This window comes from Pelmatolapia mariae, linkage group LG6 (genome assembly GCF_036321145.2).
Source record: "Pelmatolapia mariae isolate MD_Pm_ZW linkage group LG6, Pm_UMD_F_2, whole genome shotgun sequence".
Lineage (NCBI taxonomy): Eukaryota > Metazoa > Chordata > Actinopteri > Cichliformes > Cichlidae > Pelmatolapia > Pelmatolapia mariae.
Genome location: NC_086232.1, coordinates 33,637,705 through 33,665,629, shown reverse-complemented (window position 1 = coordinate 33,665,629; position 27,925 = coordinate 33,637,705). Strand labels below are relative to the sequence as shown.

General features: G+C 39.5%; 1 protein-coding gene across 1 annotated transcript in view; it reads right to left on the bottom strand.

Annotated features, from left to right (window-relative positions):
- The window catches only part of LOC134629377 (complement C3-like), an 87,304-nt gene extending 61,493 nt beyond the window's left edge, over positions 1 to 25,811 (bottom strand). The window contains exons 1-14 of the mRNA XM_063476665.1: positions 25,623 to 25,811; positions 21,464 to 21,626; positions 20,881 to 20,975; positions 20,513 to 20,601; positions 20,183 to 20,265; positions 19,986 to 20,073; positions 19,755 to 19,860; positions 19,484 to 19,604; positions 19,185 to 19,300; positions 17,196 to 17,342; positions 16,978 to 17,077; positions 16,783 to 16,877; positions 16,467 to 16,658; positions 16,190 to 16,345 (exon numbers count right to left, since the gene is read on the bottom strand). Of these exons, the coding sequence (XP_063332735.1) occupies positions 16,190 to 16,345; positions 16,467 to 16,658; positions 16,783 to 16,877; positions 16,978 to 17,077; positions 17,196 to 17,342; positions 19,185 to 19,300; positions 19,484 to 19,604; positions 19,755 to 19,860; positions 19,986 to 20,073; positions 20,183 to 20,265; positions 20,513 to 20,601; positions 20,881 to 20,975; positions 21,464 to 21,626; positions 25,623 to 25,811 (1,740 nt within the window). The remainder of the gene's footprint in view (positions 1 to 16,189; positions 16,346 to 16,466; positions 16,659 to 16,782; positions 16,878 to 16,977; positions 17,078 to 17,195; positions 17,343 to 19,184; positions 19,301 to 19,483; positions 19,605 to 19,754; positions 19,861 to 19,985; positions 20,074 to 20,182; positions 20,266 to 20,512; positions 20,602 to 20,880; positions 20,976 to 21,463; positions 21,627 to 25,622) is intronic.
- Between the last annotated feature and the right edge of the window lie 2,114 nt (positions 25,812 to 27,925).

The window sequence follows — 27,925 nt, the reverse complement described above, 5'->3', positions numbered from 1 at the left end:
CAGACTGCGTGGTCACCCATGGCTCCAATACTATTGTGAAGTTTGCTGATGACAGTGGTGTTGGGCGCCATCTCCAACAATGATGTGGCGGCCCACATGGATGAAGTGAAGAATCTGGCATTGTGGTGCCAGGACAGCCACCTCCAGCTGAATGTCTGCAAGACCAAGGAGCTGGTGGTGGACTTCAGAAGGAGTAAGCACAGAGACTACAAGCCCATTATCATCAATGGAGCTCCAGTGGAGAGGGTGCGGCCCTTCAAATATCTCGGTGTCCACATCTCCTCAGACCTGACATGGTGTGCCCACATTCAGGTCCAGTCCAAAAAGCATGTGGTTCTGGGTGGTTTCTGTCAAGAGGATTTTCAGTAAATTTAACAGATTTTCCTCGCCACCATATAACTGAATATTATTTGCATAGCAGTCATAGCAAATATCCTTAAAGGTGCTAAAAATATGATTAAGGGAGAGCTCAGATATAATGGAACTGTGATACACCATGGCTGAGAAAAAGCAGACGAGGACCTGTACTTAGAAAGGGAAAGTGCATGTAGTGAAGGCAGACTGAGGTTTAAACAAATGGCGAGCCCTTTTGAGCTGAAGGAACTGGTACAAAACAAAGGCAAAAGTCCAAAACAAACATTAATTAAAAGGGTAATTACACATACACGAGTACATGATGACTAGACAGGGGACATGGGATGGCAAGAGGGGAACAACAGACGAGATGGGACAAAGAAACAGAAGGAAACAAATCAGGAATGACAAGACAGTGAGACTTAAACTAGACATGAAAACACAGGTGACAAGAGACTACTAAAGTACAAAATACAAGAATCTGGGGTTGCATAACAGGAACATAAACAATCTGACAATACACAAAGACATAGGGACAATGTAAACACAGGAGGGTGATTAAGGAAGTGGCGATAGCTCAGACAGCAACTAATCTTGTTTTAACAGGATAATATAGAAAGACAATCATTATTAAAAAGATTTGTTTAAAGATTAACACTGGTTATAATGTGATAAAAACAAATTAAAAGCAGAGCATTTCTCAGCAGCTGAGGAATATAAGATGTAAGATCTAACCACATGGTGAACGGGAAACAAAGGCACATGAAAAGACTAATTAAAAAGAATACAATGCTGATCAGAAAATAGAATCAATACTTAAACACAGAATAAAAAACAAAGTTCAGTGGGTTTCCTTTGATATGTGTGGGGCCAGACACATGCTGGGTAAAATGAAACGAATCGATGATGAAGAACTGATGTTGATAAAACCTCTCGCACAGAGGTCAGGGTCATCAACTATGTAGATGTTAAAATCCCCCACTATAAGGACTCTGGACAGCTTCATAGTAGAAGTTAAGAAGTTGCTGAGCTCTTTTAAAAACAAGATATTTGGGCCAGATGGACAATGCACCACAATAAAAAGGATTGCTATTCTCAACTTCAGTCAGCTTTAGTAATAAAAAAAAAAAAGTTCAACATTGCTAAACAGGAAGAATTGACCCCGGAACACTGCAGAGAGACCAGACACCTGAGGCTGTCTGACAGGGCTGGACCAATAATCTGGCATACTGGGAATTTGCCAGGTGGGCGGATGGGTCATTAGGGTGAATGTATTTGTTTTTGTGGTCGTAAATTATACAGGCTACAGTTCAGCTTGAAAGGCCACTGTGCGGTGCCCATACATGCACTGACAGCAGCCCATTGATTCATTTTTATTGCTGAAACACAAATCTTGGAATGGAGAATGCACGATGGTCCTGTTGGTAATGCCCTTTAAGGTCTATTTGATTGGAGCAGACGTCCTGGTTAAACATACGTCATTTACGAGTCATAAAAGGGAAAGAGGAGTGCTAGTTTGACAGGATCCTTTGATTAAAAGGTGTATGTAAATGGGACAGGAGTTCCTAGAAGAGTTTCAGATGAGTTTAAAGCCAGAATCTGTGTTCTGGTGGGTTACTATTATTAAAAATTTAGTTTGGATAAATTACTTATACTATAACCAGCAGAGATTTCTGAATTATACCAGAGATGGATTGAACTGGGGGCAACCTCATTGATGGTGTGGCGGAATAGGATGGCATTGGATATGCTCCTGGCAGAGAGAGGTGGTGTTTGTAAGATGTTTGGAGACTACTGCTGCACCTACAGTCCCAACAACACCACTCTGGATGGAAGCATAGCTAAAGCCTTAGTAGGCTTGATATATCTGTCAAATGAGTTGCTGGAAAACTCAGATTTCATGGCTGTCATTTGTGATTAGTTGGCAGTTTGGTAGGTACAAACGATAGTGACGCCCTTGCTGGTATCAACAGCGTGCTTTTTAGCCATTCTAGTTTGCCGTGTTTTTCTTGTATTCCGTGTTTTAGAAACTTACTGAATAGATTGATAGTAACCACTTTGTCTAAGGAGAATTACCCAGCGCCCTATCAGTTGCCGCTGTTTGGACAGGAGGAGGAGTCAGAGGATGATGAGGGGTAGAACAGTAAAAGGGAAGGAGCAAAGACTCTGAGGGCACTAGTTGGTGTAATGTTGAAGGTTTAAACTCCAGGTCACAATGGATGTCCTGTACAAAGGAGAGGGGAAAACAATGAGTGAACTAATGGTTTACACCTTAACAGGTGTTGGGTCTGTTCCCACAAACCCCGCTAGTTCTAGAGACTTATTTATTATGAAAGAAAACAAGGCAACAGCGTTCGATCGATTACTTGCGCAAGGGAGGCCTTTGGTCAAGAACCAGCTCTTGGAGCTCACGCTCCTAACCTGTCTCCAGCCCAAAGTCCTTCAAAGAGCAGCTTCCCTCGCAGCTATTTATTGACAAACTGTTACAGTTCACACAATAGTTTACAACACGTACCTCCCCTCTTAACCCCCCTTGGTTACAAAGACGAGGCACTGTGTGTGTGTGTGTGTGTGTGTGTGTGAGACCTCCTGCTGGGCAGGAAGCTTACATCAAACAGACCTTCCAGATAGGATGTGTCTGTAATCAAACCTACAGCCCCTCACCCAAAAACTCAAGAATCTGGGGAGGGGGACTGTGGAATTGCTTTACAATGTAGAAATGGATGATAAGCATAAAAATGACAAATATTTAACAATTCACTCTAACAACAGGTTTAAAAGAGGGATTTGTTAGGTATTAAGTGAATAACAGCATAAGAATTTAGAGGTCTCAACAGTGTTTAGTTAAAAAATGATGACAATGTGTTAACATCAATGTGAAGGTACGGTAAGTTCTATGATAAAGTGGGTCACAGGGATCGCATGAGATAAGAGCAGCACCCAGTCTCAGCCAGAATTGCTCTCACAGTCACTGGAAGAACAAGGTGAGAGGTATGAGAAAAGGGAAAACATTTGACGCGTGTGGCAGTGTAGGAGCCTTCCCCTTCTAGATGTAGCTCCCCAGGATTGGACAACATGGAGTGTTGAGAGTTTGGGATCAGCCTGAGCACCAACCAGAGAGTTGAGTCTAAACCACGGCTCCTCCCCTCCAGTAGTGACCAATCAGATAGAAGCACATTTTTCATATAAAACTCTGTTTAATTCTAAGATAGCGCACTCTCTTTTGGCAAGTTGCCTGCCGCTAACTGCAGCTTCCTGAACAAAGGGGGTCCATTTACATGCTCGTTTTTGATCATCGAATGCTTTAATAAATATACCAAAAGATAAAGTGTTTCGACTGGTGATTGCTAAAGGTGGCGAAATGGTCATCCTAACAGTTGCCCAATCAAATCTTGGTGCAACTGCCACCTCCTCTACCTTCCCTGTGTACTCATGTTGAAGAAGTGGATGGTTAAGATAGACAAACAAAAGTGAAAAGTTGGAGCTGAAAAGCTGAAAGAGAAAGAGAGAAACTAGAAATAGATTAAGCAAAATGTATCAGATTAATAAACATGTTAGCTGTTGTGGCTGCAACGACAACAGCAATACCAGAAACTAATAAGATTATATATAAAGCGCCCTGAGGCGACTGTTGTTGTGATTTGGCGCTATATAAATAAAATTGAATTGAATTGAATAAGAAGGCCTTGCAGTCACAGAAGGCTGGTATTGCTAACTCTAGCCAAGGGGAAATGTATGAGAAGGAACAGCAGTCCCAACAACAAAGTGAAGAAATTGCCCCCCAAAAGTCGATTCTGTTCATCTGGACGTAGCATTTTCAGTGGGAGAAATGTTTCGTCACTCATCCAAGTGACTTCTTCAGTCTGAGCTGACTGCGGTTTTCCCCAACCTTATAAACAGTACATTTGCATAATGACTGACACTGGCACCACTGACTAACAATGGTCCATGAGGTCAGTTTCATGATCATTAATATGCAAATTGTTATGACCATTGATCAATGGCCTCTGATTAATGGCCATGGTCATGTGCACCATTCACAGAGTGGGGAATGGCTGCAATCACAGCATTGTAAGATGGTGAAAGAGAGAGATGGCCTTTCCCTTTTCACATAAACGGCCTCCTTGTCTTTCTGCTGAAACCTGCATTAATCCCTGTCCAGGATGTGTACACCCTCATCATTGAAAGAGTGGCCACTAGCCTGTAGTGGACTATGGAGTCCTGGCCTGATGAGTTAGCTCTGAGGTGCATCCATATTTCTGCGTGCAGTACTGACCGTTGCATGTGAAATATATAAATAATAATAAATATATATCATGTAATCTCTTACGAACTACCTCCACTGCTTCAGACTGATGTTTAAATAACTATTAGCTCACTATTCCAACATTTGGAAGAAGCAACTGTTATCACAATTGGAGATTGATGAGGTACAACACAAAGGCTATGGCAAGGGGGTACAGGGCCATGACATCACAAGGCTTGGCCAGTCACTTGAAGAGGTATACCAGAGAGATAGAAGGCAGTAGAATAAATCAGCTGTTCTCTGAAGAGTTAGACAGCACCTGGCCCTGACATGATTTGACTACAATAAACCCTAGGACTCAGTGCCCCACATATGGATCCACCGTCCAGCAACAACAAAGATCCAAGAGTACATCAGGTGGCTCAGATAGTATACAGGAACATCTGTGCTGAGTATGGCCTGGAAGTCCCAAGGGTGGTTGAGAATGAACTGTGGGAATTCCAGATACAGGCAGATAAACTGGTGATGGCTAAACAACCAGACATAGTAGTGGTGGACAAGCAGAGGAAGATGGCTGTAGTGATAGCTGTAGCTATACTGAGTGAAAGCAGCATCAGGGAAAAGGAACATCAGAGAGAAGAGCTTGAGAAGATGTGGAGAGTGAAGGCAACAGTGGTCTCAGTGGTAATCGGAGCAATTGGTGCAAAGACCTCCAAGGTGGGTGAGTGGCTCCAGCAGATCCCATGAACAACACTTGAGAACTCTGTCTAAAAGAGCTCAGTGCTAGGAACAGCCAAGATACTGTGCACAACCCTCAAGCACGCGGCCTGTGGTAGAGGACCCAAAGTTGTAGGATAAAGACCACCCCCACAGAACAAACAGGGATTTTTTGTTTCTAATAAATAAAACCAGGCCCCATGTATTCAAAGAAGAAAAAGCCATGGAATCCATGGAAGAAAAGGTACCGTCCATGGAACCTGACTGAGCACATGTAACCACAAACCCTTGACTTCACTTACTAGTCAGAACTGGCTTCCAGAACAGCCTGGACACCTGCTCTTCTCCCTCTCCTCCATTAAATCAGAAGTGTCATTGACAACTAAAAGACCTCTTTACATAATGTAGCAGATGAATATTGTATTTAACATTGAACTGCTAGTTAGTGACCAATTGCATTCTATGGTCATACTATGAATAGTAGCTGCTAGTGCTGGGCGATATGACGATATATATCGTGTGGACGATAGAAAAGTGTCTACCGTGCCATTTGTCTTCTATCGTTTCTATCGTTTCTATCCCAAATTTTATAAATTATTACATAAAATATTGATTGATTGATTGATTGAATCTTTATTTTGAACATGTTGAAAAAGTACAACAAAATAGAATTAAAAGAGACAAATGAACAAAACAAAACATAAGGAAAACAAGCAACCACAACTCCAAATAACTTTCATGTTCAAAAAGGAGCAGGAAGAAGCATAAGCTTATTTAATCCCACCCCTTTTCCACTATCTAGTATCAATAGACTACAGAAATACCTCCTTGCAATTACATTATGTCATGTGTATTTTTTCTTTTTTTCTTTTTTTTTTTTTATATATACATATATGTTTCTATCTATCCATACATACGTATATACACATACGCACATATACACATTTTCACTAACCCCATTAACACCTGAAGGATACACAACCTACAAATATATATATATACCCATACCAATATACCCGTGCACCCGCACATACATGAAAATATTAGACAAGAACACCCTGTCAAATCTCTACCTCTTCCCTGTACCCTGTAAAAACCATATCCTTAAACCGCTTTTTAAACTGCGCCATGCTCGGACATTGCTTCATATCTTTACTTAGTCTGTTCCACAGCTTCACTCCACACACAGAGATGCAAAAACTTTTTGATGTTGTACGGATACGAGGATGTTTTAAATTTAATTCCCCCCTCAAATTGTATCCCAGTTTCCTTTTAGAAAACATTTTTAGAATATTGTCAGGAAGCAGGTTGTTTATTGCTTTATATATAATTTGTGCAGTGAGAAAATGAACCAGATCTGTGAATTTTAGAATTTTTGATTTTAAGAATAGTGGATTTGTATGATCTCTGTAACCAGTTTTATGGATTATCCTTATGGCCCTTTTTTGTAATATAAAGATTGATGATAGCGAACATTTGTAAGTATTGCCCCAAACCTCTGCACAGTAATTCAAATACGGTGCAATCAGGGAACAATAGAGAATGTGGAGTGATTTGTGGTCCAGAATGTGTTTTACTTTACTCAAGATTGAGATACTTCTTGAAATTTTGTTATGTATATGATTTATATGAGACTTCCAGTTTAATTTATCATCTACAATCACACCAAGAAACTTATGTTCAAGTACTCTTTCAATTTCCACACCATCTAACTGAATCTGCACTTGTGCATTTCTAAGGGAATTCCCAAATAAGATTATTTTAGTTTTACTTAGATTTAGCGATAGTTTGTTCCTGTTAAGCCATTTTTTAATTTTGCACATTTCTGAAGTAATTGTATCCTGCAGCTCCTTTAGATTCCCCCCAGAACAAAAAATATTTGTGTCATCTGCAAATAATACTAATTTTAATATATCAGATGCCTTACAAATATCATTTATATAAATAATAAATAATTTTGGACCCAGTACAGAGCCTTGTGGAACACCACAAGCAATGTCCAAGCATGATGAGGAATGGACACCCAGCTTCACAAATTGTTTCCTGTCACTTAAATAATTTTTCACCCACTGCAGTACAACCCCCCTGATCCCGTACCGTTCCAGTTTATTAACTAATATGTCATGATTGATTGTGTCGAATGCTTTCTTGAGATCCAGAAATACTCCAGCTGCATACTGTTTCTGATCTATAGCATTCGTAATCTCCTCAATTGATTCGATTAATGCCAGAGATGTTGATCTTTTTGATCTGAATCCATATTGACTGTCAGAGAGTAATTTATGTTTATCTAAGAATTTGTCTAATCGTTTATTAAACAGGTTTTCTAGTATTTTGGAGAATTGTGGTAGTAAAGAAACAGGCCTGTAATTTGTGAAGTGGTGTCTATCCCCAGTTTTATACAGCGGCACAACTTTAGCTATTTTCATTTTGTTTGGCACTTTTCCCGTCTGAAATGATAAGTTGCAAATATATGTTAGAGGTCCTACAATTCCTTCAATGACCTTCTTGACGATTTTCATGTCAATATCATTACAATCAGTAGATGTTTTATATTTACACATGTGTACAATGTCAATTATTTCTTTTTCCTCCACTGATGTGAGGAACATTGAGTTAGGGTTCCTATCAATCAGGCTTTCACTACAGTCCACTGATGGCAGTGACTCAGGAATTTGTTCTGCCAGTTTTGGTCCAATATTTACAAAATAATGATTAAAGCTGTTGACCACATCAGCAGTGTTTTCCATAATATTGCCATTGTCGATAAAGTATTGAGGATAACTTTGTTGTCCAGAATTATTTTTAATGATACCATTTAAAACATCCCATATTCCCTTCATATTATGTTTATTATTGTTCAATATTTTACTATAATACTCCTTTCTACATACACGTATAATATTGGTCAACTTATTTTTGTATTTTTTATATTTATTTTCAGCATCTTTTGTTCTTTGTTTTAGGAATTCCCTATAGAGTGTATTTTTCTTTTTACATGCATTTTGTAAACCCTTAGTGATCCATGGTCTATCTGAATATTTGTGCTTTCTGTTGTATTTTATTGTTGGACAGTTTTTATCGTACAACTCCATGAATATTCTTAAAAATATGCCATATGCAATATCAATATCAGTTTCTTTGTACACATTGTCCCAGTCCTGATTTAATAGATCGTTCTTAAGTGCATTCATAGTTTCTTCTGTCCTTACACGTCTGTATCTCAGTTGTTCTTCATGCTGATTTTTCTTATAATTAGTGTCATAAACTGCAAAAACTGGCAGGTGATCACTGATGTCATTAATTAATATTCCGCTCACAATGTTGTTTTCCATATTGTTAGTGAAAATATTGTCAAGTAAGGTGGCACAATGTGGTGTAATTCTGCTAGGCCTGGTTATTTTAGGATGTAAACTCAAACTGTACATAGTGTTTAGGAATTCGTCGGTCATTTTATGCTTTTTCGGATTCAACAGGTCAATATTAAAATCACCACAGATAAACATAACTTTTTGATTTGTTTTAGAGAATATTTCCACTATGAAATCATTAAATACTTGAATACTAGAGCCAGGTGTTCTATATATACAGCTAATTATTACATTTTTCTCTTTTTCCTTATAAATTTCAATTGTTATACATTCTAATAAATTATCAATTACAGTTGTCATACTTTCTACCACCTTGTAATTTAGGTTTTTATCCACATACACAGCTACTCCCCCTCCACTCTTGTTCTTTCTATTTACAAAATTCACATCATATCCCTCCAGTCCAAAGTCCAGTCCTTTCTCAGCATTGATCCATGTTTCAGAAATGGCAATGATTCCAAATGGATTTGTCAACTCATTTAGATATTCCTTTATATTGTTGAAGTTGGCATACAGACTTCTGCTATTAAAATGGATTATTGATAATTTATTTTCCGTGTTGATGGTGTGTTTAAACTGTTCATCAGTGAAGTAGCAGCAGTTACTGCTGATGTTGTAAAAGAAATTATTTTCCGGGTCTATATCCTTTTGTAAGTCTAGAGCATTATGGTCTGTGTATCGAAATGTTCTCAGTTCCATATTATCATAAAGAGAATTCCAATGAGTTATATTGATATTGTTGCCGGATGCAGATGAAGTTCTTTTGGACTGTGCCATGTGTTGTGTTGTGTGTCACGTCACATGTGTATTCATACCTCCAGAGTAAGTTGAACCTCAGTATTTGTCCAGCTCCTCCATATTTCTGATGACCAACACTTTGGCTTGTTCCGGTGTTCCATTGAGTTTAATGAATACTTTGCAGTTGGTGGTCCATGTATTTTGAATTTTTCCCTGTTTCTTCAAGTAACGTGCTTTCCTGGCAATGTCCGCATTTCTTTTTATCAGATGTTCATTCATGAAGACATCGGATCCTTTCAGTTTCCTTCCTTGTTTTAACAGTGCTGTTTTGTGTTTTCTGTTTGCAAATCTCACAATGATGGCTGGTTTGTCACTGTCATTTTTTCGGGGTAGAGGGTGGCAAGCCTCAATGTTGTTATAATCCACTTCCACACCTTTGGACCGTAGAAAGGTAACCACTTGATGCTCCGTGGAGTTGACATCTTCCTCTCCTGGCCCTCCTACATTGTCAGCGGCGACCGCCCGGGCGTATGACCGAGGTTTGATGCGAAGCCCCGTGATGATAACATCGTTCATCCGGGTGTACTGCTCCAAATCCGCCACTCTGTTCTCCAGGTACGCCAGCTGCCGATCCTTCTCGGCGTTCTGGATGCGGAGAGCCTTAACTTCCTCGACCAGGTCCAGGATGGCTTTCTGCTGCAGTTTGACAGTAGAAATCTCCTCTGTCATAAACTCCAGCGACTTCTTAATATCGTCACCTTCCTCGGCTGACAGAACTTTTTTCGGGCCCATGCTGAGAGACGCTCTTGTAGCGTTGCCGTGACGATCGGCTAGCTAGTTGATGCTAGCGTCCTTCCTCTCACTCACCGCTACGGTTCAAAAACATCAACTTCTGAGTTTTCGAGAGGTCGCAAATGATGAGCCACCACTTCTGGACGGTTTCCCACCCACGCTCTCAAGTTTAGTATCCACGGAGAGCTGCCGTTTTCAGGAGATATTTTAAGTTTGCCAACGTTTCTGCTCAGGGAACCTGTTGCTGACAGCTCGGTGTGTCACTTCCGGTCCCCGGTATAATTAACCCTTTACAACCGGTCGGAGCAGGTACACTCCGTTTTACCTAACTATTTTTAAATCCCTGTAGAACTGGAACCACATAAGGTAGCGCAATAATTTTTTTTGCATGTGAAACCAAAGGAGTTGTACTTACATCTAATGCCATTAGCTTGCCCTAGGTCACAGTTTCCTTCCACATATAGCTTTGCAAAAATTGCATAAGAAGCACTTGCAGCAACAAAAACATAATATTCCAAACTTGCAGCAACAAAAAGATAATATTTCAGACTTGCAGCAACAAAAACATAATGTTCCAGAAACACGCTTTGCCGATGTTCATAACACTTCCTACATTGGCATATACGTCAGCGCGAACTATCGCATGTCCGCCATTACCTGCCCGAAACCGGAAGTGACGTCATTTTTCGCGAAAGGGCCTTATAAGCCTATGTTGGTGTTTTTAAAAGTCATGTTTGACTTTATGCTTTTCTGTATCGTTTCTGGGATGCTTAGAACTCAAATTACACTGTTGGAAATAGTTTATTTTGATGCATTATAATATTTATTTTCATTTTTCCTGTAGTATATAAAAATTAGTGTATCTCAAAAATAAAACTATGAAGACACTCAAAATAAATTTCTCGTGGTTGGAAACTATTTTGTGCAACTTTTTTGTATTTACAGTTTTGAGGGATACACCTCTTAAATTTTTCTAACTAAAAATATATGTAAAAAAACAAAAACGATTTTCAATTTTTTTGTAGTTTATTGCACTACAATTTTTTGCAATTTATGTAGTTACTATGGACTTAATGCATACATATTATTAAAATTTGGGCTATAACGGTTGTATTGATGTATGGAAACTTGAAATGCTCCCACAAATGGCACTACAGCATGTAAAAACATAAAGATAAGCTCTGGCGGACTTGGTTCTATGGTAGGTCTTAAAAGGTTAAATAGCCTGTGGCAAATATATTAGTGTTGTCTTCTCACTATACGTGCTCTTAACTTTATGCGAGAGAAAATAAAGTATAAAAAATGATATTTTTTGCAAAGAAACTCCATCTTGTGGTTTGCGACCTGGTGCTGCTATATGTGCACCCGGATTTGCGACATACTTTACGGTGACTCAAAACAAACACTGCACCCTCGGCACTTGCTGTTTACAGACTGCGTACTTTCTAGATGACCACAGGTCAGGTGGTATATCGTAATATAAATCGTTATCATGATATAAAATAATTCATATCGTGATAAATATTTTTTCCATATCGCCCAGCACTAGTAGCTGCTATGTGAGCATTTCTCACCTGTTGCATCCGGGTTTCTGGTCACCTGCCTTCCCTAGCTGTTACAGCTAGGAGTCACGTACATGCTGCTGCTGCCTCAGTCTGAATTGTTGATTCATTTTTGTTGATTGATGCTACTTGTGCTTTAGTAGAGATCACCTGCAGAATATTTCCTCAGAAGCCTTCCCTTCGTGGATTACTGGTATGTTTTTATTTAGTGCTGTATGTTCAACTATTTTAATCTGTAGTAAACAGGTGTGTTTATAGGTTGTAGCTGCAGAAGCCTTCAATTGGAACATTTATCTGAGAATCAGTCAATGGCATTTGATTGGTATGTAACTTTGATTTGTCGCTATCTTGGCATTACTTCTGACTAGGGCTGGGTATCCATTTCAAATTCTATAACTGATTCGATCCCCAATTCGATTTGATTCAATTTTGACTCAGACAGTCAGAAATATTATAATTCTGATCATTTATCAGTACATATCCATATTTTTGTAACTATGTATAAAAACAAATCTTTACTTGTGGAACTTCAGAGGTTTAAGCATCACAGCCGATGCCTTTGTGTTAAAGTAACAATTTGGCATAATCTGAAAAAGTTTAAATTTCTTCAGTATTGAACAGCAGATATTAGGCTTTGTCAGAGGTCATTTTTTGAAAAAAAAAACAAAAAAAACAAAACAAAAACAGTGGCTGACAGCACTGTACACAACAGTAGACTGGTGCGGAATGAGCAAGCTAATAATGCAGAAAACTGAGATTTTTGAAGGGAAACTTGTCTCGAAGTACAGAGAGAGATGTGCAGGAAGTTTGATTTTATTGTGGCAGGAGTACAGGTCCTTCTCAAAAAATTAGCATATTGTGATAAAGTTCATTATTTCCTGTAATGTACTGATAAACATTAGACTTTCATATATTTTAGATTCATTACACACAACTGAAGTAGTTCAAGCCTTTCATTGTTTTAATATTGATGATTTTGGCATACATAACTCATCAAAACCCAAAATTCCTATCTCAAAAAATTAGCATATTTCATCCGACCAATAAAAGAAAAGTGTTTTTAATACAAAAAAAGTCAGCCTTCAAATAATTATGTTCAGTTATGCACTCAATACTTGGTCGAGAATCCTTTTGCAGAAATGACTGCTTCAATGCGGCGTGGCATGGAGGCAATCAGCCTGTGGCACTGCTGAGGTGTTATGGAGGCCCAGGATGCTTCGATAGCGGCCTTAAGCTCATCCAGAGTGTTGGGTCTTGCGTCTCTCAACTTTCTCTTCACAATATCCCACAGATTCTCTATGGGGTTCAGGTCAGGAGAGTTGGCAGGCCAATTGAGCACAGTAATACCATGGTCAGTAAACCATTTACCAGTGGTTTTGGCACTGTGAGCAGGTGCCAGGTCGTGCTGAAAAATGAAATCTTCATCTCCATGAAGCTTTTCAGCAGATGGAAGCATGAAGTGCTCCAAAATCTCCTGATAGCTAGCTGCATTGACCCTGCCCTTGATAAAACACAGTGGACCAACACCAGCAGCTGACATGGCACCCCAGACCATCACTGACTGTGGGTACTTGACACTGGACTTCAGGCATTTTGGCATTTCCCTCTCCCCAGTCTTCCTCCAGACTCTGGCACCTTAATTTCCGAATGACATGCAAAAGTTGCTTTCATCCGAAAAAAGTACTTTGGACCACTGAGCAACAGTCCAGTGCTGCTTCTCTGTAGCCCAGGTCAGGCGCTTCTGCCGCTGTTTCTGGTTCAAAAGTGGCTTGACCTGGGGAATACGGCACCTGTAGCCCATTTCCTGCACACGCCTGTACACGGTGGCTCTGGATGTTTCTACTCCAGACTCAGTCCACTTCTTCCGCAGGTCCCCCAAGGTCTGGAATCGGTTCTTCTCCACAATCTTCCTCAGGGTCCGGTCACCTCTTCTCGTTGTGCAGCATTTTCTGCCACACTTTTTCCTTCCCACAGACTTCCCACTGAGGTGCCTTGATACAGCACTCTGGGAACAGCCTATTCGTTCAGAAATTTCTTTCTGTCTTACCCTCTTGCTTGAGGGCGTCAATGATGGCCTTCTGGACAGCAGTCAGGTCGGCAGTCTTACCCATGATTGCGGTGTTGAGTAATGAATCAGGCTGGGAGTTTTTAAAAGCCTCAGGAATCTTTTGCAGGTGTTTAGAGTTAATTCGTTGATTCAGATGGTTAGGTTAATAGCTCGTTTAGAGAACCTTTTCATGATATGCTAATTTTTTGAGACAGGAATTTTGGGTTTTCATGAGTTATGTATACCAAAATCATCAATATTAAAACAATGAAAGGCTTGAACTACTTCAGTTGTGTGTAATGAATCTAAAGTATATGAAATTCTAATGTTTATCAGTACATTACAGGAAATAATGAACTTTATCACAATATGCTAATTTTTTGAGAAGGACCTGTAAAACACCCAAAGTAGAAGGGAATTCATGACGATGTTTTTCAAATGTGAAGTGTAGTTTGGATCTTCTTTTGCTGTTGGTTCAGTGAATTTTGGTCGGAGACTGAAAAAACCTGCAGTTTCAGAATCTGTGAGATGTCGGCTTTCAGCACCCGACGGTGTTTCCGCGTGGATCATTAGGTGAACGATCTGCGCTCTGTGTTTACATCTTTCTGTGGAATCCGTTTACCTGCTTTTTAATCGTTTGGTATTTTAACTCTTTGGCGGTTGTTGAAATAGTTTTGTGAGCTTTAACCTGAGATTCTGGCGTTTCTGCCAAATGCATTTATATTTAAAAATCGATTCAGGATTTAATGAACCAATATTGCATTATTCAAATTAAAATCGATTTTCCGATTCAAATCAATTTTTTAAACCCACCCTTACTTCTGATACCATCATCATTTTTACTGTAAATTTTACTCTGCATTACAAGAAGTTTGGGCCTGAGTTCATAATAGCTTTACAGTGGGGCCGCTACTGCTTCTCTGGGGTACATTACAGAACTGCTGCAGCTTTGCCTTTTTCCTTCTTTTCGCTTTGGTTTCTACTGTTCATTTTAGTAACTGGCTGGGCAGTAATTAGCTTTAGAGTTGGGTCTCAAACCTGAACATTTTATTTATTTTGTGTTTTGTGCATTTGTTTCTGAAAGATTGATTTGAATTCTTCATTTTGTTATACCACTGCAAGGAGGTCCTTTTAGTAGCTGCAGATACATGCAGCTCCAATGGTTTTCTGCAACAGGTTTAACTACACAGGCTGTATTTAATTGTTTTCATGTTGTGTTTTCTTTATTCAGAAGCTGGAGGGCTAGAATTGAGGTAACTGGGTGCCTTGGTGGTGGGATCTTCCATGTGCCAAAATTATTTACCCCTGGTTTGGTGTTACTCTGGACTTCATTTGGTCTTCATTTGGCATCCCATTCACCCCTTGCCTTCAAACCTGCATGATACAGCTTAGCTACGACTCCAAGCTTCGTCAGCTGGTGAGCTACTATCTCGCAGCCTTCCCTTTGGCATCCCATTCACCCCTGGTGTGCCATAGCTCTAAGGTAATTAACAGTAGATGTGCAATAGAATTATCCATTCTTCTATTTGATGTCTACTTTATATAGCTGTCAATTAATTGTTTATTTTATACTCTGAACCATGTCTCTGTCACAAATATAACGGACCCGAGTGCCTTCTTGGTAATGAGTACAGTTTCAAGTTAGACATTCTCTGGGTGAAATTCCCATGGTGGTATTGTTGGATTTTTGCCTGTAATTCTAAGGCTTATAAGCCTGTGACATTATCATTGGTTTCTTTTCCTCATCAGGAAAATAGCCTCCAGCCACTGTCTGAACTCTTCAAACTTTATTTTCGTTGTTCTCCCGTCAGAATGCTACACCACAGAATGAACACCATCCCCACAGATAGAGCCGCCAAGGAAGTAGAACAAGGTCATACCTGGAAGGCCCTGAGTAAATGTGGTTATCCCAGCTGGACATTTGTCAAAGTTGGGAAGGCACATAAAGAATCCCATTCCCGATGAATGCTTTGTGTGGACACTCAAACGTCACAACTCATCATGTAGCTGACTAATCATGCACAACTTGAACAGAAAAAGATATATTCAGAGAAAAAGGAAGAAAAAAACGCATATCCGGCTACAAGGCAGAAACCAGATCCCATTGTTTACTTCACAGAGCTGGCTCTAAGAGGCATTTAATTCTCAACGATATATACCACATTTCATGTGCCTTAGTGAACTTTAGCTGCTTAGGCACAGGTAAAATGCTAGAAAACAGTTCAAAGTTTTTGGTGTATAGTCAACACCTAAATCAATATGCAATCCAATACGTGCAATCTGTTTACTGTAGCTTTTAAAATAGTAAAAATATAAAAAGCAAAAAAAACCCTGAAATAAATATAAATAATAGAGAAAGTACCTTTTTCTGTGTCAGGTGGTGTTTGCTGTTTAGGACGTAGACACCTTTGTGAACTGCAACCAGTCCCACTATGGCGTCTGGATTTCCTGTAACTTTTAAACCAGACATCTTGCGAGGCTCATAGGCTGGAGAAAGTAGTGAGGATTCCAATTTCAGCTAAATGAATATGACATTTAAATTTGTATATTAGAAAAAAAACTTCTATTGTAGAAATAAGTAACATTTGTGAATTTTATATATCCTAGATTCACTCTTTCACAACTCTTGAGTCTCTTACAGTGCCCATGCAGGTGTCTTTTACATCCACCCAAACAGAGTCTGATACCACTTCATTTGAACTTGTATGGTAGTAGGCTATTATGCGGAACGATGGCAGCATTTCTTTGGTGATTGGTTGTATCAGGGAAATCAGTACTTGGCCTGTTGTCTTGTAACGGCCATATTTCACTAGCTGACCTCTGCTCTGGATCTGGGGAAACAGATTTGCACATTAATACCCAACATGTTAAGCACACGTGTATGTACTATGACCAGTTGTTGGACCACAACATAAATAGTTAAAGATGTGAAAAATAAATAAATGAATCTCTTACAAGATATGTAATGTCTTGATTTTGATTTGGCTGCTGGTTGAGAAAGAGTTGAATTCTTAGGTTGTCTCCCACTTCCTTCTCCGGTGCATCCACACCTGCAAATTCCATGTTTCACACAGTACATTTTTATTTCTACCTACAACTACCATCTTTATTCTGCAACTTTACACAGTGTTTCTTCAGGATTTTCCTCACCTATGTGGAGAAAAGTCCCAGTCTTGCTGTTGTATGGTCTAGCTGTCATCTCTGCTCTTGCTTGTTTATCAGGTGAAACCATACGATGATCAGTCATTGCCTGTAATTAAAGGCAGGGTGCATACAGACATATATATGCTATGATAATTATAGTAAGGTCATTTTTGTTGCTGTGTTTTTGTTTTTTTCTTTGTAAATTGTAAACCATTGATACTTACAGTGATTCTCAGCTCTGTGTCATTTCTCCCTGTATTGATTTTAAGCCATGCTATGCCATTAGCTGCAGTGAGTCCCCTGACTTCACCAGGATTAATCACTAATGGAATATTTGCTGCTGGAGTTTCATCAGGATTTAAAACGTCAACCTAACATCAAAAAAAGAAATTAAATCAAAAACCTACACTGAACAAAAATATAAACGCAACACTTTTGTTTTTCTCTCCCATTTTTCAAGAGCTGAACTTAAAGATCTGAAACATTTTCTACATACACAAAGGACCCATTACTATCAGATATTGTTCACAAATCTGTCTAAATCTGTGTTAGTGAGAACTTCTTCTTTGCCGAGATAATCCATCACACCTCACAGGTGTGGCATGTCAAGTTGCTGATTAGACAGCATGAATATTGCACAGGTGTGCCTGCCCACAATAAAAGGCCACTCTGAAATATGCAATCTGATCACACAGCACAATGCTACAGCCTGCTTCAAAATGGCCACCATCTTCCCTGTACCCAAATCCTGCACCATCTCCTCATTGAACGACTGGCGACCTGTAGCCCTGACCCCCATCGTGAGCAAACGCTTCGAGAAGCTGGTCAGGGACTTCATCTGCTCTGCACTACCCTACTGACTGGACCCTCTACAAATCTTACGTGGTCAGGACGCATAAACAAAACAGTGAAGAAGGCGCAGCAGCGCCTCTTCTTTCTCAGGAGACTGAAAAGATTCGGCATGAGCCCCCGCATCCTCAGGACCTTCTATCGCTGTGCCATTGAGAGCATCCTCACTGGATGCATCACCACCTGGTATGGCAACAGCACCGCTTACAACTGCAAAGCTCTCCAGAGAGTAGTGCGGTGTTCTGAACGGATAATTGGAGGTGAGTTTCCCTCCTGGGTTACCCCAGCCATAAACTGTTCAGACTACTTCCATCAGGAAGGAAGTTCTGCAGTATCCGGTCCCGAACCAGCAGACTGAGAGACAGCTTTTTTCATCAGGCCATCAGACTGCTGAACACTTCATAGACACCTCACCTTCACTTACCAGAACTTCAACATTATGCACTCCATACTGTATATAAATGCCACTTGTTTTGCACATGTCCAGCTGTCAACCTCTGTATATTTTATTTTATTGCTTATTCTATTTAATTTTTAAAATATGTATATATATACACACACACACGTAGATATACATATTTAGTATACACATTCAGTAATGCGCATATACTCTTATGTTTTACATATATTTATTGATATAATTCTAAGATTTACCCATTCTTATATTTTGCTTGTTCTTATGTTATTGTATTTTTGCACACCTCTGTTGCTTGTGGAGCTCGCACACAAGAATTTCACTCGCATGTACTGTACCAGTGTACCTGCACATGTGATGTGACAATAAAAGTGATTTGATTTGATTTGAAGATGGCTTATGGCAGAGAAATTAACATTCATTTCACAGGCAACAATTCTGGTAGACATTTCTGCAGTCAGCATGCCAATTGCATGCCCCCTCAAAAGCTGCGACATCTGTAGCATTGTGCTGTGTGATCAAACTGCATATTTCAGAGTTTTATTGTGGGCAGTGTAAGGCACACCTGTGTAATAATCATAATGTGTAATCAGCATCTTGACATGCCACACCTGTGAGGTGTGATGAATTATCTCAGCAAAGAAGAAGTTCTCACTAACACAGATTTAGACAGATTTGTGAACAATATTTGATAGTAATGGGTCTTTTGTGTATGTAGAAAATGTTTCAGATCTTTAAGTTCAGCTCATGAAAAATGGGAGCAAAAACACAAGTGTTGCGTTTATATTTTTGTTCAGTGTAGTAAGGGAGTTATAATTATTGCAAACGGCACAAAGTGTATTCAGCAAATTCTGATTTGGATTCTATATAGGAACTAATGACGCATCAAAATTATGTTTTCAAAGATTGATATGATGTCAAGCTAGGTAAATTTAAATGAGTGCTTTACCGTAACATCGAAGGACATTCCTGGTTTGAAATATTTTGGAGTTCTTTTAAAGTGGATTGTATAGGGTGATGTGACAATCTGGATACCTCTCAGTTCAGCCTCTGCCATTTCACTACCTGTGACAGGATGCAAGAAGATAATTATATGCACAGATAAACTGATTACCAGAATACATATGCTTTTCAAGAACTCACTTTCTTTTCACAACATAAAATTGAAAAACTAAAACAAGAACAAAACCAAAAAAAGACATATCAAACATTTTGAACAGCCTCAAAAAGACGGGCTTTCTTTCTTACCACTTTCTGTCAGCACAATGACAGATACAAATATGGCGCCCCCCACAAGGCTGTTGATGTCCCTCTCAACCTTTGTTATGTCCTCCCTCCTCAGTGTTGCCTCTCCTTCACCACTATCAATCTAATTCAGCAACATAAAGACAGTCGTGTAAAAATATGTTCTACAGTTATAGCACAATAATACAGTAATAATACTAGGAGGTAGTTAGGCTCTTATGTGAGTATCACTTTATATGAATATGCTAAATCTTCAATATAAATATAGGCTCACCGGCACTCTCTGAAGAGAGTCTGGAAAGCTCTGCTTACTTTGGTCCTTTCTGATAACCCCAAATACCACATAGGCTGTTCCATCCACGTCTTGACCAAAGAGATACCTTAAACCACAAAATAGAGATGTGTTTGTGAAGTCCAATTCTGAATCCTGGTCAAACTATAACAATAAAGGATCACATGCGTACTACTTTAATACAGTTCTGAAATCCACAAAACCATGACATACATAGCTTTGATTCTGACGGTGAAATCTGTGCTGTTCACATGGAAGAATTGTGTTAATGGTGTCAATTTCACCTCAAAACTGGGAAGAACTGCAAGATTAAAATATTTTGTGTCAAGTTCAAGTTGTGATTTGTATTGCATATTTAAAAACAGTAAAGAAATGTTGTGCAGGTACTGTACAGATAATGGGACGCTCACCATACTCTTTGACCTCGAATTCTGCAGAATAGATTTGCTGTGGGTTGCTCTGGAATTTTGCCACCACTTTCCACAGTCCCGAACTACACACACAAACACACAGAGACAGAGGGAGAGAGATTGAGAGAGATATACACTAAACAAATAGTTCAAGTATTCATAAAACTGAAGGTAACACATTTATCAGACTGCAGACTATATTCTGCACACAGGATCTAATTACACTATATTGGCTGAAATATGGAAGTGTGGAGGTTTATATTATGCAAGATTCATTATGTAGTAAATATAATTTAATTTAACACATTCTACACTGCATAATATACTCACCTAACAATTTCACCAAGCTGGAAATCTCCAGATTGAATACCTAATTTTAGAGACACTGGATCAAGTGGTAAAATGATGCCCTCAGGTGTCTGGGAAAAACATAAAAATATAAATCAGCAACCCATTAACTGTGCACCTTGCTAGTATTAGTTTTGTTGATTAATGCTACACTACAGTCTTTTTTCCACAGCTTAGACAGTGCGTCAGTTCCAAAGCCAATATATAAATTACAATATAAAAGATTTAATGGACAAAGTTGTGTTTTGGTTGTTTTGTTCTTTTGCAAAGAAAATATTTGTTTTCCTTGCTAAGGCTGATTACATAATGTTACTTCAATTCTGAGCCCATAAAGAATAAAACACAATTACCACAAACTCAATGTCAATGGACGCATCAATTTGGGCCTCTTCATCCCTCTCTACAGGCTCCATCTGGGGTGTCAGTGCAAACATTCTGAAATGAACTGAAGGGAAGAGAAGATGTTATTTTGCTGCTCAAGGTGATAAATACATGTTGGGAGGAATATTTAATAAAGAAGTTCAGTTTATTAACTTAATTTTAGGTCATTCATTGAAAATATGTCTTTGTCAAACTGAGGGAAATATGATTTTTTTTCCTTATTTTTTTAAATGATTTTTATGATTTTTATCCTCACTGAAACAAAATTATCAAATGTTCTAACGTTCATTCATTTTCAAAGGGACTGCATGGACTACACAAAGTGGCTTTCTAATTTGTGAGAAGTGATGTCATAGTCACATAATTATTGTAATATTCTGTTTTTGTCTCAAACTAAATTGAAGCACCACCATGTTACCTGATGTTCATGAATGCCCCTGAAAAAACAAAATCTAACCTGTATTAAATAAAAATAAGCGTAGAACTACCATGGTGACATTTTAACAATAGAGTGTTTTGTGTTTCTCAGTCATGAGGTAGCAGTGGACTCACCTTTGCTGTTGGGTGTATAAAGGGTCTTGTCAGTCTGAATGAAGATGTAACCAGATTGGAAGGACACCAGGACGACTTTCTCCAGCAAACAGTCAGGGAACTGAGCTTGTAGGTATACATACTGCTTCACATTGGGATCTTCACTGAAGTATCCTGCAGGGATCTAAAACCAGTATAAAGAGACATGTGTCTGAAGACTTAGATGGCATGTTAAATGATGAAGAGTTTGAACTCAAGATGTATTGTTTAAGGTTGTAATAGAAATTAATCTGCCAGTTAACCTAATGCCGGGCTCACACTGTGCGATTTTTGGCCCATTTTGACTTGATTTTTGAGTCGTACGACCGTTTTGTTGATCGGACCGATTTTGGCCTTCATCGTGCGTCGTGCATCGTGTAGTATACGTGGGGTAACGAGAAGCGATTAACACCTCACGACCAGCTCCCGATCATCAATCGCTTGGTCGTGAGGATTTCAAACCTGTTTGAAATCCTCGCGACCGTCGTGAGGGTGTCACCGCAGCTTTTCACACTGCGCACGCGCAAACACAAATGTCAGCGAAAAAGACGGCGCAGCACGGCTGTGCAGCGTGTGATCTGGACACAAGCGATGGAGACACAACTTGTAGAACTATGACAAGCTCACCCGAGCCTTTTCGATGTGGCCTAACAAAATTATCATGACCACAACAACCGTGAAAATAGTTGGATCTACATTGCTGCTCAATCACAGCTGCCTGATCAATGTTTTTCATTAGCAATTTAGCAAAGTTGATGGTGGTGGTGTGCGTGTCTGTGTGAGTGAAAGACAGAGAGGGAGAGCGAGCGACAGAATTTCTGTTATAACCTTCATTTTATGGACGCACAGTGTGAGCACTCAGGTCGCATCAGAGCATTGGGCCGTATAGTGTGAGACCCTGCATTGTGACCTATGAACTTCTAACCCCTGCGAGTCAATCGTACAGTTTGAGCAGGAGCTGAATCGTGCGACTGAAAAAAATCGCACAGTGTGAGCTCGGCATTACACTGTAATAAAAAATCCATAAAAATACAGTACAATGTACCGTATAATTCTGAAGGCATTTACAGGTATTTTTCCGTATATCTTAACTACTGCAATTATTTGTTAGAGCAAAAACCCCAAAATAAGGGAAAAGTACAAGGTAGGGTACCCAAATTCCAAAATTACATTGAGTTAATGCTTTTTTTTTTTTTTTAATCCAAATCATCATTATGGTCAAGATTAAAAATCCCAATCCATCCACTTCCTTCCCCTTATCCAGGTCCGGGTCACAGGGGCACCAGCCTAAGCAGAGAAGCCCAGATCTCGAACTACTCGTCCACCTCCTCTAGTCTTTCCAGGGGACCAACAAGGTGTTCCTGGGTCAGCCAAAAGATATAATCTCTGCAGCGTGACCCGGGTCTGCCCTGGGGCCTCCTCCCTGTGGGACATGCCAAGAACACCTCGATCGCGAGGCACCCAGGATGCATCCAAGACATACGCCCGAATCACCTCAACTGGCTCCTTTGAATTCAACTTTCAATTCAATTTTATTTTATATAATTAACACCAACAGTCGCCTCAAGACGCGTTATATTTTTAAGGTAACAATAATACATAGAGAGAAAAACCCAACATTCGTATGACCCCCTATGAGCAAGCACTTTGGCGACAGTGGAAAGTAGTGGTGCAACGGATCACGGTTGATCCGAAATCCGAACCGATCCCACTCCACGGTTCGGTACGCACGTGATCCAAAGAGTCGAAAAAGAAAAAAAATGTGTGTATGGTGCGCGTGGTGGGTCTGTTAAGTGGTAGTTATGGCCAGCGCTAGCGGTCCAAGTGGAGGAGCAGAGGAGTTTGCGGCATTTAAGCAGCCCTTTGCTGCCCAATCCAACCGGGCTAAAGCTATTACAAAAGCTACTGGGGTGTTTAGCTGCAGACGGGAGGCCGTATTCCGTTGTGCAAAACAAGGGGTTTAAACTGTGATGAACGTGCTTGAGCCATGCTATGATATCTCGTTGCACGTCCACTTCAGTGACAAGATCGTTCCAAGCATGTATGAGCAGGAGAAGTTTAAAGTTATGGCTGAACTGTCCCAGGCATCTTCTGTTGCCCTAACTACAAATGGTTGTAGTTAGGTCGATACTGCGTCTGTCGTGTATTTCCTGTTTTACTTTGAAGGTCCATGTCTTATGTGAATGTATTGAGTTTTGTTTCCCTAGTCTCGTTAGCCCTGATTTCTCCCAGCTGTGTTTTCCTTCTGTCTCCTATTCCCTGATTACTCCTCTGTGTATATAAGCCCAGTGTTTTCTCCTGCTTGTTGCTGGTCTGCCTGAGTTGTCTCCCTCTGTGTCTCCCGGTTTCAGTCAGTGCCTGTGTTTTGGTCCTCTTATCACAACCCCACATGTCTTCCGTCGCAGCCGTGAGAGATATGGTACTGTAAGGTCATTAAGATAAGATGGGGCCTGAATGTTTAAGACCTTGTATGTGAGCAGCAGGATTTTGAATTCAATTCTAGATTTAACAGGGAGCCAGTGAAGGGAAGCCAATATAGGAGAAATGTGCTCTCTCTTTCTAGTCCCTGTCAGTACTCTTGCTGCAGCATTTTGAATTAACTGAAGGCTTTTCAGGGAGTTTTTAGGACATCCTGATAATAATGAATTACAGTAGCCTGTCACTCTGAGACAGGATATTTCTAATTTTAGAGATATTGCACAAATGGAACGAAAGCAGTCTTACAGTTATAAAATATGTGCATTGAAGGGCATATCCTGGTCGAAAGTCACTCCAAGGCTCCTCACAGTGTTACTGGAGGCCAAGGTAATGCCATCCAGAGTAAGAATCTGGTTAGATACCATATTTCTAAGATTTTCAGGGCCAAGTACAATAACCTCAGTTTTATCTGAATTTAAATGCAGAAGATTTTAGGCCATCCAGGGCTTTATGTCTTTAAGACATTCCTGCAGTTTAACTAATTGGTGTGTTACCTGGCTTCATGGATAGATAAAGTACATTTTCATTTGCATAGCACTGAAAATGTATGTTATGCCTTCTGATGATGCTGCCTAAAGAAACCATGTATAATGTAAACAGAATTGGTCCTAGCACTGAACCCTTTGAAACTCCATAATTAACCTCAGCGTGTGAAGACTCTCCATTTACATGAACAAATTGGAGTCTATTAGATAGATATGATACAAACCACTGCAGTGGTAATATGCACAGAATGCTCCAATCGTTCGAATAAAGTATTATGGTTGACAGTATCGAACGCTGCACTGAGGTCTAGCAGGACAAGCACAGAGATGAGTCCACTGTCAGACACTGTAAGAAGATCATTTGTAACCTTCACTAAAGCTGTTTCTGTACTATGATGAGCTCTGAAACCTGACTGAAACTCTTCAAATAAGCCATTCCTCTGCAGATGATCTGTTAGCTGTTTTGACAACTACTCTTTCAAAGATTTTTGATATGAAAGGAAGGTTGGAGATTGCCCTATAATTAGCTAAGACTGCTGGGTCTAGAGATGGCTTTTTAAGTAAAGGTTTAACTACTGCCAGCTTGAAGGCCTGTGGTACATAGCCGATTATTAGAGATAGGTTGATCATATTTAAGATCGAAGAATTAATTAATGGCAGGACTTCTTTGAGCAGTCTTGTAGGAATGGGGTCTAAAAGACACGTTGCTGATTTGGAGGAAGTAATTATTGAAGTTAACTCAGAAAGATTGATTGGAGAAAAAAACTAAATGAATATCAATGGTACTGAAAGTAGCTGTAGATAATATTACATCTGTGAGATGATTATGAGTATTTTTTTTCTCTAATGGTTAAAATGTTATTTGTGAAGAAGTTCATTAAATCATTACTAGTTAATGTTAAAGGAATTGTTGTCTCAACAGTGCTCTGACTTGTCATCACCCTGGCTACAGTGCTGAAGAGAAATCTAAAACCCACATCTTATTACAGTTTGAGTTGATGATAATAAAAATATTTAACATTAGATGTAACAGCATTGTTGTGTACTAAGCATAGATTATTTTAAGAAGTTTGAATTTAAGAACTTTTGAGGAAGTTAGGTTGGAAATGTATGGTTAAGGATTTAAAGAACTACATTTAATGAGTTACACTGAAAAGAAGTGCCACGTGTTTTCTTACCTTTATTTTCCCGAACTGCTGGAAGTTATTTACACTGTTAAGGGTCACAGATGTTGTTGCCAGCCATTTGATTTTGGTTGGATGGTTCATCACATTGATAACAACTCTGATATCTCCTCTAGTGCAGTCTTGACATTCCACAAAGATGTTTTCTGCGGTTCCCACCCGCAACAAGTTGGGAGCAGACATCACTTTCCTGCAGAGCAGTGGCAATAGAGAAAGATGTTTAAGGTTCTAGTCTCTGTAATGTATGTGTATGTGTGTGTGTGTGTGTGTGTGTATGTGTATATATATATATATATATATATATATATATATAAATAACAACTTACTAAGGAATAAATCATATGTTTCATTTATGTTATATATAAATTTATGTGATGTTGTGAGATTATTATATTATCTTATGCCACGTTATACCTCTAATTAAAGATTGTGAAATCATTATGTAGTTTTAGGTTGCATTATTCTCCTGACTTAGAAGAAGGTGACAACTATTAGATTTATTAGACTGATTTGTATTACATTAGACTGCTGATTTATTGTGAATGAATGACATTGTTTTATGATGCATTATACTGCTGATTCATAAGAAATACTGTTTTCGGAGAATCGTGGCCTTATTTGTCTGATTAGAAAGAACAGAACATACTGCACAGGAAGCCAAGGTCAGAACTTAGGCTCACTGAGAGAGAGAAAGAATGTGGATGTTTAGGTTTTATGACTGTGGAAGGGGGGGCCAAAGCTATAAGAATGTGAGAAATGGTCAGACACTTCGAGATCTGGCAGACACCCTCCTGTCCACATCTCCCCTCCGGATGGTTAATGCTCAAAAGTGTTTGTATGGAATAATAAGAATTGTATGGAATAAAATGATTGTTGATTGAGCATTTATACACAGAGTGTTGTTCTTCCTTCAGCCCAAAGATCAAAGAATTGAGATTTCAACAACTTGGTGCCGTGTGACCCGGATCTTTGGTCTGCTGAGGAAGGCAGATTTAGCCCGTGGTGAGATCATGAGACGAGGCGAACAGAGGACCGGTCCAACAGAATAAAAAGGTGAGCACCACCTGTTGTAAAAAACCGAAGTGTGCATATTGGACATTCTAAATTAATCTGTTCGCTGCGTATTTTCACATTAAATTCTGTCGGTGTCTGGTTTTTGGCACGAGAAACATAACATCATAAGTTGAGGCTGAATTCCAGTGTGAAATAGGCTCTAGCAAGAAACTAAAAACATTCTACGTTGAGACTAGAGTTGCAGCCCACATTATATTCCACATTTAACTTTGTCTATGACTGGCTTTTGGGGCAAGAAACTGTGAAAAATTTCTAAGTTACGGCCAAAGTTCAGTATATGAAATAGAGATGAAATAGAGACTGGCTGTTGGTGCAGAAACACTTTAAATTATTTCCAAGTTGAGCTCAGAGGTTTCTGTGTGTGTTTCGGTGTGTGAAATATGAACATGTTACAGTGACGGTTAATGTGTGAATTAGAGGGCACTAGAACAAAGACACATTTTAAGATACTCAGGTTGACGTCTAGTGGGCCTTGTGGATTTTGTCCTGGGGTTGGCTCCCCCACTGTACTTTGGACACGAGGTACGGACCAGCGGCGTCTGGAGGTCTAGGGTTATAACCTGAGGACTCAGGCCTTTAAAATAATACCAGAATAACACTGAAACTGCCGTGTAATCACGGGTTTATATTTATTCTGGAGTAGAACAAGATATATTTAAAAATCAAAGGTTGAGTTCTACAATAGGAAAATGTTTAATCACTTGCTTCAGCGGTAGAAATCGTTATCGTTGTGTGCCTGCCCCCTGGCGAGTGCGCTTAAAACAAAATAAGAGAAAAGAATAAGAGAGAAAAGAGGGTAATTTGGAGCCACATAGAGATAGACCGGCTTAATTGGGTGACATTCTCTGTGGTGTAAAGAAAAAAAGAGGAGTCAAAGCAGTAAGAGGTGAGTAGTGGTGTGAAATATGTTGGGTTTTAAATCTGACGTAGAGAAAGAAGAAATAAAGGGAGAGTGGAGAATTATTGAGAAGCAGAGAGAGGAATGTGTTTTGAGACTGGCGTGCAGTCTGCGCTGTAAAGGTGGGCGTGTTGCCTGCTTGTCTATTTACCAGTGATGAAAATGATCTTAAATAAATCTCTTAGTGTATTAATACAGGTGGCTACGGACCTGGACCAACCATCCACCACAAGTACAGCGGCCGGAGCAAAATGATAGATTAACACAGACCTTCCCAAAGTGTGGGGCCCGCCCCCCCATGGCAGGGGGGGGCACAGTATGAAAA